The 19487-nt window shown below is 50.2% G+C and overlaps 1 protein-coding gene across 1 annotated transcript; it reads left to right on the forward strand.

Moving 5' to 3' along the window:
* Nucleotides 1-1083: 1083 nt before the first annotated feature.
* On the forward strand, nt 1084-13731 carry PLIN1 (perilipin 1). Its single transcript, XM_069465724.1, has 9 exons — nt 1084-1128; nt 1931-1989; nt 6106-6310; nt 7655-7737; nt 9000-9264; nt 9550-9722; nt 11476-11664; nt 12087-12332; nt 13342-13731. Exons 2-9 carry the CDS (start codon nt 1945-1947, stop codon nt 13699-13701), a joined length of 1566 nt encoding a protein of 521 aa, XP_069321825.1. The 5' UTR covers nt 1084-1128; nt 1931-1944; the 3' UTR covers nt 13702-13731.
* The last annotated feature ends 5756 nt before the right edge of the window (nt 13732-19487 follow it).

Raw genomic sequence — 19487 nt, forward strand, 5'->3', positions numbered from 1 at the left:
CCTGACTTCTCTTTCCCTACTTTATCACAGAGACAGAATTTATCGCCAGGGATCTATCATAAGGCACTGTTTCTCCCCACCCCCTGCTCTTTCTCCTGTTGCCTGCAGCATGTGACTTAGCAGAGAGTCAACAATACATAATAATTCTACCAGCAACAATGAAAATAAGTTTTATCCTCCTATTGTCCATTTTAATTGAGAAACCCTTAGATAATCTGACAACTATGGTGTATACCACAGTACTCCGTTATCTTTGAAGCCAGGAACTCGAACTTGGGTTTGTGCTTAAGTCCTTGCTAAGGAAGGGATGAGAGGTAGGTGATATTTCTTGGTTGTCTGGGTGCTATTGATTGGTGATAGAGTGTTGGTCAACACTGTCACTTCTCTGGGCTTAGGAGAACAAAGATCCAGTTACCTCTCTCACTACCCATTCTAATGGCATCTTAGGCCAGGTAATGTTCAATAAATTTTCCTCAACTCTAGGAATTTATAAAGATTGAAATTGCTCCCTCGAAGACTAGATTGTTAAGGACTCAACCCCCAGCTGTATTTCTTCCTCACTGAGGGCAATTTATTTCCATAACAAAAGACTAGTACATTCAGGCAAACTCTATTCCTGTGTGGGTTTAAATCTTACTGTTCAATATTCATTGTTATTATTAAATGAGAAAGGATGGGAGAAATGGGTTGACAATTGTCCCACAAGACCCTCTGTGGAAAAGGAGCCAAAGATTACAGAATTATATAGAATTTTAGAGCTGATGAATTTAATGACATATATCCCAATACTTTCTTTCTGGAGAACAGTTTTTTTGTGACTTGAGGGCCAGAAACATAATAGAACTAATGCTTTATGACTCTGGAATACTAAATCCTCTGAGCCTTGATCTCCTTCAACTCTGTTGTCTACTTCCTCATTGGCTAAATGTCCTTACAGAAGTTAGGCTATACCCCGGGGACCTTGGGTCAGATAACCCAGCAACTGGCTGATCTTGCTTTCTCTCTGCCCCCTTCTAGCTAGGAGACCTTAGTAGCATTGCGCAAGACTCCCTGGAGTGACTGAATTGTTTCTGTCCGAGGAGGCTCGACAGTCCGGGCTCTGTGAGACTGAGGTGGTGGTCCGCTGGAGTGAGTGTGGGGGCCCTGGGGCATCTGCCTTTCCTGGCTTGTTTATGAGCTTTAAAGGGAAGAAGTTGAGGGTAAGGGCCTCTTAGGAATTTTACTGGGGATAAAGGGAAACTACTGAGGAAGAGACTCAAGATGAATGGGAGAATACAATTCTGGGGTCTGGGATCACTGCCTTTTCCAGAATGCAGCTGAAATAGCTGGTTTGAAGAGTGGCTGCTTTGTCACCTGGCTGAGCATAGCGGGAAGGACTGGCATGTATGCTTGCTTAGAAATAGAGAGATTAGACCCAGTGCTTTTTCACTGGGGGGAAAAAAAAGACTAAACCTGAAACTTATTTTATTTTTTTATTTTTTTGGAGATGGGGTCTCACTGTGTTGCCTCGGCTGGTCTGAAACTCCTGGGCTTAAGTGATCCTCCAGCCTCATCCTCCCAAGTAGCTGAGACTATAGGCGTGTGCCACCATGCCTGGGTTGAAACTTGTGTTTTTAGTCTCTTTTGAATCCTCATTTTAGAGCCCCAAGACTTCATCTAAAACCTTTTGTCTCTATGGCTATCTTCATTTGTCATTTCTTACCCTGCGCCCTTATAAGAAACATCAGTCTTGAAAGTAGGCTGTGGAGCAACTGGGGCTCTAAGGAGTGGCCTCTGTGTGTGACATTTACCCTTCAAACTAATGCCTTCTGTTCAGGAAAACTGAGCTCCCAGGCAGCCTGGGCCCAGTTGGTGGCCATGAGAGATAGGGCACTGCCCTGTGGATCTCAAGTCTGAGGGCTTCTGGTGGACCTGGGACTCTGCTTTGCAGCTGGAAGAACTAGGATGGCCGTCAACAAGGACCCCACCCCGCTGGATGGAGACTTCCCTGTAAGTAACTTGGGCTCCTATGAGACAGGGGATGGACAAGTGACGGGGGAGGAAGGAGCAGGGAGGGGGTAGGAAGGGGATTTAGAGTAAAATATGTCCGGATTATAATCCTAGTTCATTAACCACTGTGTCTTAGTTATTCTTGCCCTCCCTACCTTTGCAGGGGGCTGTTGGAGTATCTGAGGGGGAAAAAAAGATGCCTATTAAAAATTAAGCACCTTGGAGAAAAAGGACAAAAATCCTGGCTGAGGGGTGGGGCGAATGGGGAAGAAGGGAACTGCCATGTTCCAAGCCCCGACACAGCCGGGGCTGTGCGCACCACCCAGCTGGATGCGTGTGCAGCGCAGAGCCCCTGCGTCCTCGGACTCCGGCGTCATTTATACGGTGACCGGCACTTCCCGGAGTTGGACGGTGCACAGCCTGCGCTGCCGTGTGTGGGGGGGGGTTGGATGTTCAGTGTGTCCAGTGTTGTGTCTCTGACCTGGATTTCACTGTGGCTTAGAATGGTTTTGATACTTGTAGGTATACTTGATGCCGCCTGATTTGGGCACAGTTGAGATAGTTAAACTTAAAAATTATGAACCCGTACAATATCTACATTGTCCCAAGTTAGGCTTTAACTAACCTTTGCATTAGGAATTGCTGTGTTAAGTTTTGTATTGAATCGTACAGAAAGGCATAAAATGGTCAGGTGCATAGTTAAGCCATCCTAACCGATGGTGGTTTATTCCCTTCCCAGGATCTCTTTCCCACTTTGGCTCTGTCTAAAACAACTCCCAAAGGCTCCATCCAAAATGTTAGAGAATGTTTTCTTGTTTTTAGTCAAAATATTTTTCTAGTTCAAATTTAAACCCCGCCTGTAGGGTGAAAAGCTACACTGCTGTGGCCTGCTTTGTCTAGTGTACATGTAGGTCTCCTTGATGGATCTTCTAACTCTGTCCCCTGCAAACAGAACAGGCTCGGTCCTCGCCTGCAGAGCAGAACCATGCCACAGCATCATAGTTAAAGCTATACAAGAGCTCGAACATCTGAGTCAGACCTGGACAGTTTTCTCTTTTTAACTTTTTATGTGGAGAATTCTTTTTTTTTTTTTGAGACAGAGTCTCACTTTGTTGCCCGGGCTAGAGTGAGTGCCATGGCATCAGCCTAGCTCACAGCAACCTCAAACTCCTGGGCTTAAGCGATCTTACCGCCTCAGCCTTCCGAGTAGCTGGGACTACAGGCATGCGCCACCATGCCCGGCTGATTTTTTCTATATATATTTTAGTTGGCCAGATAATTTCTTTCTATTTTTTTAGTAGAGACGGGGTCTCGCTCTTGCTCAGGCTGGTCTTGAACTCCTGACCTTGAGCGATCCACCCGCTTCGGCCTCCCAGAGTGCTAGGATTACAGGCGTGAGCCACCGCGCCCGGCCTGTATGTGGAGAATTCTTTTTTTTTTTGAGACAGAGTCTCACTCTGTTGCCCAGGCTAGAGTGAGTGCCGTGGCATCAGCCTAGCTCACAGCAACCTCAAACTCCTGGGCTCAAGCAATCCTCCTGTCTCAGCCTCCCGGGTAGCTGGGACTACAGGCATGCACCACCATGCCTGGCTAATTTTTTCTATATATATTTTTAGCTGTCCATATAATTTCTTTCTATTTTTAGTAGAGATGGGGTCTCGCTCTTGCTCAGGCTGGTCTCGAACTCCTGAGCTCAAACGATCCGCCCACCTCGGCCTCCCAGAGAGCTAGGATTACAGGCGTGAGCCACCGCGCCCGGCCGAGAATTCTTTTTTTTTTTTTTTTTTTTTTTTTTTTGAGACAGAGTCTCACTCTGTTGCCCAGGCTAGAGTGAGTGCCGTGGCGTCAGCCTAGCTCACAGCAACCTCAAACTCCTAGGCTCAAGCGATCCTCCTGTCTCAGCCTCCCGAGTAGCTGGGACTACAGGCATGCACCACCATGCCCGGCTAATTTTTTCTCTCTATATATATTTTTTTGGCTGTCCATATAATTTCTTTCTATTTTTAGTAGAGATGGGGTCTCGCTCTTGCTCAGGCTGGTCTCGAACTCCTGAGCTCAAACGATCCGCCCACCTCGGCCTCCCAGAGTGCTAGGATTACAGGCGTGAGCCACCACGCCCGGCCGAGAATTCTTAACATTCATAAGAGTAGACAGAAGCCCCATGTATCCTTCACTAGCCCCAGCAACCACGAATCGTGGCCAGGCCTGCCTCATCCTTCTCCCTATCAATTCCCCTGCCTTGTGTTACTTTGAAGCAAATCCCAGATAGGCCATTTCAGACTTGACTTGGAATCCTGACTGTGCCACTTATTATCTCTGTGATCTTCAGTAAATCTCTTCACATCTCTGAGTCTGTCTCCTCATTAGCAAAGCAGTGGTGATAATGGGTCACCACTACAGAGGGTCGGGTTAGAATTAAGTGAGGTCATGTCACCAAGGCACACAGAGCAGTGCCTGAAGCATAATGGCACCTAGGAAATGTTGTTGCCCTCTGCATGATTAGAATCTATTCTTTTACGTAAAGACTGGTGTGTTTTCACTCAGGTTCCTAGGTGACCTAAAGCTTAGTTATATGACTGCTGCCAAAGTGAAATGCATTAATAAGAGCACAGCACCCCAATAATGAGAAATGATGGTTCCACTACACCCTGCATGCTCAGACCACACCTGGAGTTCTGTCTTCAAGCTTGAGTGCTATATTTTTAAGAAAGCCAACACACGGCCAGGTGTGATGACTCATGCCTGTAATCCTAGCACTTTAGGAGGATTGCTTGAGGCCAGGAGTTCAAGACCAGCCTAGGCAACATTAGCAAGACCCTGTCTCTATGAAAAATTAGCTGAGCATGGTGGCATGTGCGTGTAGTTGTACTCAGGAGACTGAGGCAGGAGGATCTCTTGAGCCCAGGAGTTTGAGGTTGCTGTGAGCTAGGCTGACGCCACTGTACTGCAGCCTGGGCAACAGAGTGAGACCCTGTCTCAAAAAAAAAAAAAAAAAGCCAACATGAAACTATAGCATGTCCAGGGGAGGGGGACACCAGACCGCGATGGGGACCATTAGTAAACTAAAGTGGAACTGGAGCTATTTAGCGTGGAGAAGGGACCTCTAAAGGGAGACGTCTTTAACTTCAAATATGTGAAGGGCCAACCCGTGAATGGTAAAATAGATTTGCTGAGTGTTGCTCCAGAGGGCAGAGAGTGAGACAGGGGTGAAGGCGGATTGTCCAACAAGTGGCACAGGCCACTCTATGAAAGAGTCCTCCCATCCAAGGAGACATTCAAATACACATCTACCAGAGAAAGGATTCTTGCTGCAGAGTCCCCTAGAGGCCTAAGATTCTGTGATGTTATATAGTTGGGCAGATTTAAACTCACACATTCTACTAGGTACGGCCCTGACTATGATTCATTTATCCAACTAACATTACACGCCACACTTTAGGCTAGGCACTGGGGATACAGAGATGACAGTCTATGGGGAGAGAGAGCGACAAGTACACACATAATCACAGCACAGTGTGACAAATGTAGAGACAGCCCAGGGAAGGAAGCAGTGGCTTCTGATGTGAGGGAGGAGAGTCAGGAAGCTTCGCAGATGAAGGGATGCCCCCCCGAGTGTGGAGGGCACGGCATTCCGCCAGGCAGAAAGGGCTGTGGGCGGGAAGGTGAGCACTCTAGGCAGGGGAGCCAGCGTGCACAGGCAGGGAGGCGGTATCTCAGAAAGACCAGAAAACTGTTCAGATGAAGCCGCTGATCTAAGGTGGACTGGAACTCGAGATGTCAACAACACTTGCTGTCTACCAGTAAATTGGTGGGGGTGGAGGGATTGGCTGGGGAGGGGCAGGATTTGGCTTGGCCCCTGGAGAACAGAGATTGCCTCAGCAGCTCTCCAGAGCCTGGCTGGTGACCAGGAGGGCAAGGCAGGCTGGCTCTCGTGTTCCCTGTGGGCACCCCCATGCTCCCGTGACTGGGGCATCCAGAGACCTCTTTGGCCCTGGTTCCTCTCAAGCTACTGGGACTCAGGCTAGCCTCGCCTTTGGTCTCCATGAGCCTGGGGTCACCTTCCTGGGAGGTCGGAGAGGAAAGTGGGACAACTTGAATGTGTTCCTTCCACGCCAGGAGCAGGAGAACGTGCTGCAGCGGGTCCTGCAGCTGCCAGTGGTGAGTGGCACCTGTGAGTGCGTCCAGAAGACCTACACCAGCACCAAGGAAGCCCACCCCCTGGTGGCCTCTGTGTGCAATGCCTATGAGAAGGGCATGCAGGGCGCCAGCAGCTTTGCTGCCTGGAGCATGGAGCCGGTGGTCCGCAGGCTGTCCACCCAGTGTGAGTCCTGCGGCATTCGGCAGCTGCCTGTTGCCTGACGCTCACCGCCTGCCTGCGAGACTGTCTGTCTGCCCACCAATCTGTCTGGCCGCCTGCGAGCTTGCCTGTCTGCCTACCTGCCTACCTAGCTGCCTCCATCCCTTTACGTTGTCTTCTCTTCTGTAGATATACGGATACAGATACAGATCTCTCTTCATCTACAGATACCTTATCTGTGGCCCACTGGCATTTTCCTAGGATAACAATGAAGGGCCAAAGAATCTGCAGGGGGTAGGGATGGGCAGAGCTGTGTGGGCTGTGGTGAGACAGGGGCCCGTGGCTGACCAGATGCCCCCTCCAGCAGCAGCAACAGCAGCAAGAACCAGCAGTCTGGCACAGAGGCAGGAGGAGCAGGCCCTAGGGCTGGTCTGGCAGGGCTGAAGGGCATGCAGGGAGAGGGGAAGCCCTCTGGGTCTAGCGGCTGATGGTAGCGGCTCGTGACAGGCGGGGGCAGCAGAGAGCCACCAGCCAGGGTCCTGGAGGTGGAAGACAACCATCCACACAGGCCTCACCAGGTGTGCCCTGTTCAAATTGTTCTGCCCCATCTGAAAATATGGTCTCCAAGGTGTGGCTCTTGACAGGGCTGAGGGAAATAGCAGTAATGCTAAGAAGTCTAGCACCTTCCACCACCCTAATTAGAGAGTTATGAGTATCCGAGGACACTGAACGCAAATACATAAAGAAGGCCCAGGCCCTGGGCTGGCCTCCCTGACTGCAAGCTCCTCAAAAACCTTCCCTGGGTCTCATTCTGCCCGATCAGGAGATAGGTCATCTGGGCTCTCTACTGCTTGAGAAATATCAGATATCTGGAGAAGGAAAGAGCATCTAGAAACCTCCTTTAGAAGTGTGATCTCCGTGACAATGACTGCACAGCTGATGTCCCGGCAGCCTGGGCAGTGTCCCCTTGAAGCATTCGCATCCTCCGGTGCTAGCCCTGCTCTCTGGGGGAAGCTCCTTTCTCTTCTCTGTGTCCCTCTTCACACAGTTGACCATCTCAACACCTAGTGGTTAAAAAGAAGGGTCTCAATCTGGGGCCTGCACTGGCTACAGTTGGGAGTTTGTCACCTTGAGAGCTAGGCAGGCCCAGGTCTGGACCCACCGAGGCCCATCCCAGAGGCCCTGTGGCCACCCACCTCCCACTCACACCTCTCTTCTCCTTCCTCCCTGTGCTCACCCACAGTCCCCAAGCAGTGGGGAAGGAGGGAGGAGAACAGTACTTGTTGGTGATTCACATAGTTTCCATTAATTACTTCCTCCCCACGACCACCCTACAGTGCTCACCCCAACCTGACCTTTCCCTTCCAGTCACAGCTGCCAATGACCTGGCCTGCCGAGGCCTGGACCACCTGGAGGAAAAGATCCCAGCCCTCCAGTACCCTCCTGAAAAGGTGAGCCCCTTCCCTCTTCTCTAATGCTCCCCCACACTCCATTGTCAACGTCCCCCATGGAGGAGAGGGTGGGAGCTTTTGGTCCCACAACTGTGAGTCTTTCTGTTTCTATAGCAAACTCCAAGGCTGGTGGAGGCTGCCTGCTCCTCAGCTGCACAACGGGCTCCTCCTCCCGCTGTGGGGCCAAATGGAGGTGGGGTTCCTGGGACCAGCAGGCACAAGCCCAGAGGCAAACTCAAACAGGAGCTGGGGGGGTCCCGTTGCCTCCTAGTGTCCTGCCCCAGGACCTGGGGCTCCGTAGGCCTGCACTGGATCACTTGGTGACTACAGCTGCCCAAAAGATCATGGGTCACACTCATTGGGATCCCAGGATTGTAGTCCCATGTCCTCAAGATCCAACCCTTTATTGACCATGAGACCGAAAATGTCACTTTACCTGGCTCCATATTTATTGGTAGTTGCTATGGTAAGGGCCCACGTTAGGTGATTTGGGTGACTAAGCTTCAGTCTCTGACCTCATCCATCTCACTGACCAACCATCTGCTCATCTCACAAACATTTACTGAGGCCTGCCCTATGCCAGGGGCCAGCACATGTGCTTATAGAGCCCTCTCATTTATTCCTCTTGGCCACCCTCGGGATAGGGGGCTATTGCCCCCATTTTACAGATGAGAAAACTAGCGACTTCTCCCAGCCACATAGCCTTAAGTGGAGACCACATGGGAGCAGGTCTGTTTGGCTCTGAGGCTTGTGTCTTCACTCCCCATTTTTCCAGATAAAGGGCAATGTCTTTGTCACAAAGGAGCCCCTGGGCTAATGAAGAGAAGGACAAATTATTTCAATGCAGAACTTGTAGGAAGATCAACCACATCTATAAATCAATGCAGTGTTCTGAGGAAAGGACAGAGGAAACAGTATAGGACTTTGGAAGAGAAGATGCCTTGTGTGTGCATGAGGGTATCAGGGCAGGTGCCACCAAGGAGGAGGCCGTTGGGGCTGTCCTTGAAGGATGCATAGGATCTTGAAGGGCAGTGATGGGGTGTGCAGAAACCAGGAGATCTGAGCGGTTGGCACAGGGAAGGTTGATGCCCTTTCCTTTTAAAGCCCAGCTTAATCCAAGTGCCCAAATATTGGTGCCAGTCCCCCCGGCCTTTAAATAAGGCCTTCCTGGGAGCTGGGCTCAGGGCCCGAGACCCTGAAAGGGCAGCCGTTGTAGGACCTGTGAAATTCACATTCCTGACACCCCCCCCAATTTCCCCCAGATCGCCTCTGAGCTGAAGGGCACCATCTCCAACCGCCTCCGCAGCGCCAGAAACAGCATCAGCGTGCCCATCACGAGCACTTCGGACAAGGTCCTGGGGGCTGCTTTGGCCACCTGTGAACTTGCCTGGGAGGTGGCCAAAGACACCGCAGAATATGCCACCAACACCCGAGCTGGCAGACTGGCCTCTGGAGGGGCTGACTTGGCCTTGGGTGGCATTGAGAAGGTGGTGGAATTCCTTCTCCCTCCGGACAAGGAAGAGTCAGGTACCTGCCATTGCGGAGGCTGGACCCACGCTGGGGAGTGAGCCGCTACTCAGGCTGCCTGGGAATCATCCGGCCACTGCTCTGGATTAGGGAGGCCGGTGGGATTTTCAGATGGATCCATAATCATTTAGCCCTGGATCTCCATCTGTAATAGTGAATTGCACAAATCAGCAGTGAGTTTGTGGTGGAACTAGGACAATGCCTTTCCAGCCCTAGACACCACCCAGATTTCCCCAGCCCCTCTCTGATCTGTTTTCTCTGCTTTCCCCCCAAATCCCTACCCAGCCCCTGCTCCTGGAGACCAGCAGGCCCAGAAGCCTCCCAAGGCCAAGCCGAGCCTCGTGAGCAGAGTTGGGGCCCTGACCAACACCCTCTCTCAGCACGCCATGCAGACCACAGGCCGGGTGCTGAAGCAGGGCCACGCCCTGGCCATGTGGATCCCGGGTGTGGCGCCTCTGGTGAGTGTCTGCCCTGAGCTCTGCCTGACCCCACACCGGAGAGTCCTGTGGGCCTCCTGGTCCCTTCCATCTCCCACCTGATGCCCTGTCCTGTCCTGGGAATGTTCTCTTTTCCAACCTGGTCTGGGGCTCTAGGTTTAAGAAAGCGCAAGAGGCCTTAAGAGGAGTGGAGGGCTGTCCTCCAGGCCACAGGGGGACAGAAGGAGAGGATGTTAGTCAAGGGCAGGCCTATCTTGCTAGGGTGGTCCTGCCCCACCACTCACTTCTGGCTCCCCTATTCTCTCTCTGAGTCTCCCCACTGCAGCCTTCGTCCCCTGAAGTGGGCCTCTTGCTGTGGGCCCTCCTGCCTATGAGGGAGCAGAGACCCCCTTTGCTGTCCAAGCACTAGGGAGTGTCATCTTTAAATAAACAAAGCATAAAACCTATTTTGTCAGGGAGAGAGAGCCCTAGTTGTCCCCAGGTTTTTTAAATTTCCCTTCTAGAGGCTTCTAATTTCCATTCCCACTGCACCCAAGGTAAAGCTGCCTTTCTAGGCCCAGGTAGGGCTAAACCTCCTCAGCTGCCCACCCCTACCTCTGTGTGTATTTTAGCAGAGACAGGCTGGATTTTTTCATAAAGAACTTTAGTAAGAAAGTGAGGCCAAAAAAGGGAATAAAAACAACATTAAGGCATAAAGGCCTGCAAACAAGATGACTGCTTCTCAGCCATCATTTGAGAGGTACTTTTAAAAGCATCACCATGCCTGGATCTTCCATTCAAGCAAATCCCTGGTAGGGATACGGGAGTGGTAGCTCCCCTCTGTGCCCTGCACTGAGGGTCACTTACCAATAAGAGCCAAGACCGACTCATGTGCCCTGGCCCAGCGTGTAGTGGGCAGAACCTCAGGCGCCACCATTCACATACAATGGATTTGTGTCCCTAAAACTTGTGTTATAAGGAGGACCTTCCTGTGGGGCTCCCCATAGGTTTGGAATGAACCAAGCTATGCCTCAGCCCACCTGTCCACCTGCTCAGCCAGTTTCCTCCCATGGGACACTCTGGCCCACTTGAATTTCTCATTCTTTAAAGATCTGTGAGGAATATCTACTAAAGCTAAACATACATATACCCTATGGCCCAGCAATTCCACTCGTAGGTGTATGCCTGGCAGAAATGAGCACTTATGTATCCGAAGACATGTCCAAATATTCACATCAGCTTTCTTCTAACCAAGAGCTGGAAACAATGAGAATGTCCATCAACAGTAGAATGGGTAAATTGTGGTAAATTCATACAATGGAATATTACACAGAATTTAAAAAGAAGCAACTACAGCAACATGAATGAATCTCACACTATAATGTTTAGCTATTCATGAACAAACACACATGGTATAATTTCATTTATATGAAGTTCAAAAATAGACAAAACTAAGGCATAGTGAGAGAGATCAGAATTGTGGTCATTCTTGGGGGAGTATGGACCGAGTGGGGGCACAGAGAGTCTTCTGGGGTGTTGGAAGTAGTCTCCATCTTGATCTGTGGTAGTTACACAGGTGTGTAGAGCTGTAAAAATTCGTAGAGCTGTACACTGCAGATGTGTGCCCTTTAGTGTATGTGAGTCACCACTCAATGGAGCTTTAGGAAAAGTCTGCCAGGGCCAGGCCCTGCTTACCACCCTGGCCCTGCCCCTGGGTGACAGGCTCTGGCTGCTGGGGCAGCCCCACCTGGGGCAGGGGCTGCTGAGCCAGCAGTCTGCTGCCATCCTCCCTCAGAGAAGCCTGGCCCAGTGGGGTGCGTCAGCGGCCATGCAGGTGGTGTCCCAGCGGAAGAGCGAGGTGCAGGTGCCCTGGCTGCAAAACCTCACCGCCACCCAGGAGGAGGACCGTGATGGCCAGACGGACACAGAGGGAGAGGAGTCGGAGGAGGAGGAAGAACTGGAGACTGAGAACAAGTTCAGTGAGGTGAGAGAGGGAGTGGGAGCCCCTAGGTCCCACAAGCCACGCAGCAGGTGAGCAGCAGAAGCATGGCGTGAAATCAGGGCTTCTTCCCCAGACCCAGGGACACGGTACATAGGTCCAGCACGCCTCACCCTGCCCCAAATCCCAGCTAACAAGGTGCTTCCATGTCATTCTCTCAGCTGACCCTCACAACACCCCTTAAGATAGGCAGAGCAGAGGCTATTGCTCCATTTTGCAGGTGAAGAAACTGAAGTTCAGAGACAGGACGTGACCTGTCCAAGGCCACACAGCTGGTGGCAGAGCTAGGCCTAAAGTTTCTCCAATTTGGTGTGCCCATGCTTTCCCCTCTAGCTCTCGGGCTGGTGGGAAGGGGAAGGGTCAGTGGAGTCGCTGCAGGAGGCTCTGACCCTGCTTTGGCCCACCAGGTAGCAGCCCTGCCCAGCCCGCAAGGCCTTCTGGGCAGTGTGGCACACACTCTGCAGAAGGCCCTCCAGCGCACCATCTCAGCCGTGACATGGGCACCTGCAGCCGTGCTGGGCACAGCAGGGAGGGTGCTGCACCTTACACCGGCCCGTGCTGTCTCCTCAACCAAGGGGAGGGCCATGTCCCTATCGGATGCCCTGAAAGGCGTTACTGACAATGTGGTGGACACCGTGGTGCACTATGTGCCGGTGAGTCCCCCCCTGAGCTAACCCTCCCTCTCCAAGGAGGCCTGGACAGGGCAGACAAAGCAGATTTGACAGAAGGGGCTGCAGCCCCTCCTTCCCCCAACCCTCTGGAGACCCTCCTCCAATTCTCAGTGCCTCAGAAACATTTTGACATACTGGGGCCTCTCCCAGCCCAGGAGTGTGGAGGCCTATGGCCCTGGCCTGAGGCCTCTCCCCCATGTCTCTCCTCCCACCTGCTGGTGGCGTCTCCTGCCCCCACTCTGGGCATTCGCAGTGGCTTAGCCCTCACCCCTCGGCTCCCCATCAAAGAACCTGGCAGGTTTGCATGCTGCTGCCTGGGAAGGGGGTGTTGGGAGGCTTCGAGGGCATCCTGAGAGATGGGCCATGAGTCCAGCTGCTGTCCCCACCTGATTCTATCACCCATCATCAACAGGAAAAACCCAAGGGATGCCTATGCCATCCCTTTGGGAGCCCCTAGGCCCCTTCCCAGAGCAAGTTACAGGTTGTGCAGGCGCCAGGAGGGCTGGTCTGGGCAGGAAGCACCCTTAGAGCTGGCAAGGGGGTGGGTTACTCAGTCACTCACTCCCACCAAGAGGCATGCCAGGGATCTTGGCTGCCAGTCTGTTCACCCTGGGCCCAAAACAAGCCCAGGCAGGGGTACCCTGACCCTGGCCAGGTCAATGTGTGTGCCGTACTCAGCCTACAACTCTGGCTCAAGGAACGTTTAGGAAAGCCTGTCGCTCAGGGTCCCCCTGACGGAGGCCCAAGGGATCCTGAAACTTTGTGGGAGGCTTGCCTTGCCTGAGAGGCCTGGACCGTGGAGACGCTCAGAGTGGACAGGACCTCAGGGGTCTCCCCAGTGTCCTCCATTCTCTTGTCCCACGCCCCAGCCTGTCCCCTCCTGACCGCCGCTCCCGGAGGAATGAAGGCGAGGGCCCCGGAGGGGGTGGTGGGTTGGAGGCGCAGGGACGAGGGCTAAGCTGGGGTCCTAACGCAGCTGCCGGGTCCTCAGCTCCCCAGGCTGTCACTGATGGAGCCCGAGAGCGAATTCCGGGACATCGACAACCCGCCGGCCGAGGCCGAGGGCCCCGAGGGGGAGCGCAGGGGGTCTGGAGCGCCACCCCCCTGCCCGGAGCCCGCGCCGCGCCCGGGGCAGCCCCGTGGCAGCCTGCGCAGCGCAAGGGGCCCCGGCGCGCCCTCCAGCCCGGGTCTGGACGACAAGGCTGAGACGCCCGCCCTGCCGCGCCTGGGCTTCCCGGCCGTGCCCCGCGAGAAGCCGAAGCGCAGGGTCAGCGACAGCTTCTTCCGGCCCAGCGTCATGGAGCCCATCCTGGGCCGAGCGCAGTACAGCCAACTGCGCAAGCAGAGCTGAGCCCGCGGCGCCCCCGCCCCTGCCGGCCGGCCGGCGCGCCCCCCGGGCCAGGCCCGTGTTCTCTGACCAATAAACAGGACGCACACTTGCCGGGTGAGCACTGACTCCTTCAAAGTGGTCGAGCCTCGTCCCGACGGTGCTGCCAAGACACACATCACTTTTTTAGCATTGTTTTGGGGCTTCACCGTCAGAGCCAGTTTTTAAGGGGCACCAGAGCGGCAGTCTGCTCTGATTCCATGGCTTGTTCTCTTACTAAAAGAGTAATTGCTTAGCCTGACCTTTCACTTCTCTAACGAAACTTGTGGCCAAATCCATTTGACTATTTCCAAAATTTAGATTCTTTTTCTGCGGACCAATATTTGCCACCAATGAGTAACATGTCGCCACCCTGAGGGTCCAAACAGGAGTTCTTGACACATTTTTAGCACCGAACCCAGAGATCCTCTGATTGCCTAGGCTCTCAGCGGACTGCTTTGAAGGGAACAACACGTGCAAAAGCTCTTCTGTGTTTATGTCACCGAGTACTGCCTGCTCTGCGCAGGCTGTCCCAGGCGCGTCTCCTGTAGCGCCACCTGCTGGCTCACAGCGGTATTTCCATTTGTGTCTTCACTGCCTTCTACCGGCATAGTCACTCCTTTGAATGCCCCCCAGATACTGGGGGATGAAAATAGTGACCTTTCACCCCATACAGTCTCTACTGTATAGCCCATATATAGATTTTATAGCCATAGTTAGTTCCCAACCCTATTTTTGGAAATATTAATATTTGCTAAATCTGGAAAATGCGTACATATAATTAAAACATTTAAACATTATAAAAGGGTGTGTGATTTTCTCCCTGGGTTCCCCAGTCCCCTTCATAAAAACAACCATGGTGTGGTCTCTTGTGTATCCTTCTTGTTAGAGGCCATGCATGTACAAAGCACGTGTGTATATTCTCCCTACCTTTGCTTACACAAAAGTGGGATGTTACACTCACCTGCTTTTTTCACTTAACAATACAACTTATGAGTGTTTTTGTATCAACATCATAAATCTTACTTGCTCTTTTTAATGGCCACATAGTGAGTACTTCATAATATGGATATGCCAGATTTGATGGACTTTTAAGTTGTTTCCAATGTTTTTGCTACTATACACAGTGCTATAATAAATGTCCTTATCAAAAATGTCTTGTGTACACGTGTGGCTATTTCTACAGAATAAATTTGTAACTTGTAGCAGTGACGTGCTGGGCAAAAGAATATGTGCATTTTGAATACTGACAGATAATGCCAAGTAGTCTTCCCAACCACACCCTGTTTTTCTAGTTATTTTCATCTGCGGCTACGGAAATATGCACAGATAATTATGACTCTTTGGTCAGTCCTTTTAGACATCCACACACACACCCACCCCCCTACAGGTTCCCCTCAGACTGATGAGCGTGCTCTTGGTCCCTGTTCTCTTGTGTACCTGAGAGCTCAGCTCTCTGAAGCTGACTCTGGGGCCCTGGCATAGCTCTGGTGCGAGCCATGGTTTTAGAGTCTCAGGATGCCAAGAAAGGGGACAGGAGAGGGGCTGATAGACATATTCCTGTGGACATGGCCAGGACCCTGAGCTAGCCTTGGGCCCCACCCCACTTCCACAATGTACACCACACCCAGCAGTTCCCTGAGGAGTGTGTGAGGGGTGGATCTGGCAAGAGGGACCCTTAGAAGCTGATATGACAGGACTGAGAAGACACAGCCCAGCCCAGCCCTGGCAGGGCTCCGATGGGCAGCTGCTGCAGAAGTGACCTCAGGCCTGGATGTCAGAGAGAAATGCCTGCCCATCCTGTGCATCACCCACTCGTGCTGCTTTCTTCCTGGGGCTCTGGAAACCACACTCCTGGTATCCAGCCCTCCCTAGTCCTCTGGCTCCTCTTGCTAGGCCATACTCCAGGAGGCAGGAGGGCTGCCCCCCCAGCAACCCATGAGAGCCTGGGCAGGGCCGCAGCAGTCAACACATCTGCTGGCCAGGGTGCTGGGGGCCAGCATATGGAATAGGAAAGTCCAAGAAACAGTGTAAATTGTAATAGTCTCTTTTTTATGATTAAAAACCTCTTGATTAGTTAGCAAGATACCTGGAACCTGTTTCTCACTATTTTTTTTTAACACATTTTGGCCAGAAACAAGGGCAAAGTAGCCCTCTAAATGGCAGAAATTTGCTTCCTTAGCTTTGGGCTTGATGAGGGACTTTTCTCTGTTCTGGGAGGCATCACCTTGGCAAGCCCTCTTAGTCAAGTGGACGTGAAGGCACATCCACACTCGGTGTCGGTGTCTTCAGCAGCGCAGGACCCAGGGCAGACCTCCCCTTCATACTGGGCTGCCTGCAGGAACACCCCATGCCCTCTATTCCAGCTTACAAAATGCTTCTCCAACTCAATCACAGCTTTTGGAAATGGAAAAAGAACGATTATAGACCATAGCATGCATTTATCCAGGCAATTATTTACCACTTTTTTCTTCCATAATTATCTAGGATCTTAATGTACAAGGGATTTCTGTGTGTATATATATATATATAGAGAGAGAGAGAGAGAGAGAGAGAGATACCACTATGACTTGTGCTTCAGAGCTCGTTGTCTTAAGCATCATTTTCCTAAACATTTAAACACTTCATATTTAGTCAAAACTTATAAAGTCTATGTCAGATTATTTTAAATATTTAAATGTTGATTACAAACTAAAAAGTCGAGTTCTAAACACTTCTATAAAACCTGAGTCAATGGAAACTTCTGCATACCTTGTTAGTATCTCATTATACTTGGTGGTATCATCCAGAAGTTCTTGTGTGCAGAGAGGGGACTGAGCCTGTGCAAACTGTCCTTCAAATGGTTGTCCTGATTTACATTCTCATCAGAGGCATATGCGTCTTCTTACGCAACATCCTCCCCAGCACTTGATATTATCTAAATTTTATCATTTTTGTAAGTCTGCTGGGCATAAAATGGAATCTCACTGTGGATTTAATTTTCTGATTAGCAATGATATTGAACATTGTTTATTATGTTTATTGAATATTAGTATTTCCCCTTCTGTGAAGTGTCTGTCAAAACTTTTGAGCATCTTTCTATTGGTAGTTTTTCTCATTGATTTTTAGAAGTTCTTTATAGTTTCTGGAAACTAATTCTTTATCAGCTACACGTACCACAAATACCTTCTTCCAGCTTGTGGCCTGTCTTTTTATTCTCTCTATGGTTTCTTTGTCAATTTTTTTGAAAAACAAAAGTTCTTAATTTTGACTTAGTTAAAATTATCATTCTTTTCCTTTGTGATTTGCAATTTTGAGTTATGGGTTTTTTTTTAAATTTGTTTTTGTTTGTTTGGTGTGTGTGGTTTTGTTTTTCTTCGTGTGTGTGTGGGTGTTTTTTTTTTTTTTGACAGTGCCTCACTCTGTTGGCCCAGCTACAGTGCAGTGGCGTCATCATAGATCACTGCAATCTCAAACTCCTGGGCTCAGGGGATCCTACTTCCTCAGCCTCCCAAGTAGCTGGCACTACAGGCATGCACCACCATGCCCAGCTAATTTTTCTATTTTTTGTAGAGACAGGGTCTCACTGTTGTTCAGGCTGGTCTTGAACTCCTGACCTCAAGTGATCCTCCTGTCTCAGCCTCCCAGAGTGCTAGGATTACAAGTGAGCCACTGTGCCTGGCCTTGAGTTATGTTTTAAAAACTCTTCCCCACCATGAAGTCATGATGATATTTACCTGATAATATTCCACTTGATGATTATGATTTCCTTCTTCTTCTTTTTTTTTGAGACAGAGTCTTGCTCTGTTGCCTGGGCTAGGGTGTCGTGGCATCAGCCTAGCTCACAGCAACTTCAAGCTACTGGGCTCAAGTGATCATCCTGCCTTGGCCTCCCAGAGTGCTAGAATTACAGATGTGAACTGCCATGCCCAACCTATGATTTTCTTCTAATACTTTCATAGTTTTGTCTTTTACCCTGAGTTATTTTTTTTAATGTATGGTTTAAGTAGGAATCCATTTTTTTCTTCCATATGAATAATTGATTGTCCTATACATTTCCCAGTGGCTTGGATTTTTAGTTTCTTCTTAATTGAATTGTATACTGCAGGAAATTTAATAGCTCTCTTGAAAGTCAGCTGGAAGCTTCTGATTTATAGATGTCTGATAACAGAATGATGTTTTCTTGTATCTATTTAGATGCAAGAAAGGGACCAAGGGATCAGGTTCTGTCTGATGGGTTGAATAGCCTTGCTTTCCCCCATAGATCTGCACTCTCAGCTCTGTAATAGATCCAGTTTCCAAATGTGTTCTACTTGTCTATTCCTATGGCATCAACACACTGTCTGAATTACAATAGTTTCAAATACGTTTTCATATCTGCTTGGGCAGTCCGTCCAAACGGTCCTTCTGCAGGAGTGTCTTTGCAACTTCTGGTGCTTTGCTTTTTCACATAAGTAATAAAATCAGCTTGTCAAATTCTACAAAAGGAATTTCTACAGACTCAATTTGTCAATTAACTATAATTGTTCTTTGCTCTTTTGATGCTCAAACTGTCACGAGTTGGCTGGTGGGAACCCCTTTAAGTTGGGGCTTTTGTCTTTTCGGGCCTATAAAACACATTGTAAAAGCATCTGAATTTTCTGGTCACAAAAAAAATTATTCCAGTTTTTGACCTATATGCAATCATCTAGTTTTAGCGGGGAATACTGATAAAGACCAAAATTTGGACACTACTACAGACATGCACACGAGAATTCCATGTCGGTATTGGTGATACATGGAAAAACATTGCACAACCACTCGTAAGAGCTAGAAAACAGATACTTCTTTCTAAAGTCATGAATTCACATTGATAGCAGCCTGTAGGGCTCCTAGGTAAAGATCGCTTGATCCAAAGAGCTTGCCACATGACACAATCCTCTCTTCTTCCTCTGGAAGTTTTATGTCTGAAGATGATGGCAGAGAGGAGAATTGGAAAAGCCAGGCCCTTGGTAATGTCACTTATTTAACCTGTCCTGGAGCCCTCCCCCTCTGTGTCTCACTGTTAGCCCTGTTAGCAGAGATAGCAAATGGCCTTATTGTTCAAGCCACTTCAAGTCGTGGTTTCTGTTACTTGAGGCCGAGGGTTTCTTAGTTAAGCTTTATCTGAAGGAAGAGATGTGGCCTTTAATTATGTTGCTTGTGTATTACAGGTAATCTATATACCTCATACATTAAATTTCACTACTCTATGAGTTCAGTTTTTCTAATGACAGTTTAGGTGACAAACATGTTTCCAGATTTAATAAAAATTCACTCATGCATGGTGCTCCCAATGTAAACAATGCATCAGAGGTCTCAGGTGGAGACACCATCTCCTTCAGGCCGCACGTGGACAACCCCGTATCTCCTCTCCTGCCTCTCCTGGTGCCAAGCTTCCCTCGACAAGACTGTAAGATACAACCCAATTTCAGAAATGCCAAACTGTGAGAAAACGAGTCTTAAAACTTAAAGCATTTTTTCAATGTGGGGAGATGAAAGTTTCTGCCGGCTTTTTTGTGCAGGGGGCGTGGCTTGGGACTGGGAGTAGAAAATCGAGATGGGTGAAGAAGGGACTCGGAGCTGAGGACAGGGTTGCCTGGCGTCCGGTTTGGAGACGCCTTCTAGAAAATAAGCAGATGCCACCCTGAGGACACGCGTTCCAGCTCCAGACCCAGGCCCCGCCCCCGTCTGCGGGCGGACTCCCGGCGCCGCCCGGCTCGCGCCTCCGCCCCCAGCGCCCGGGCGGGCCGAGCGGCGGGTGAGCGGAGGGA

The sequence above is a fragment of the Eulemur rufifrons genome, chromosome 3, assembly GCF_041146395.1.
Source record: "Eulemur rufifrons isolate Redbay chromosome 3, OSU_ERuf_1, whole genome shotgun sequence".
Lineage (NCBI taxonomy): Eukaryota > Metazoa > Chordata > Mammalia > Primates > Lemuridae > Eulemur > Eulemur rufifrons.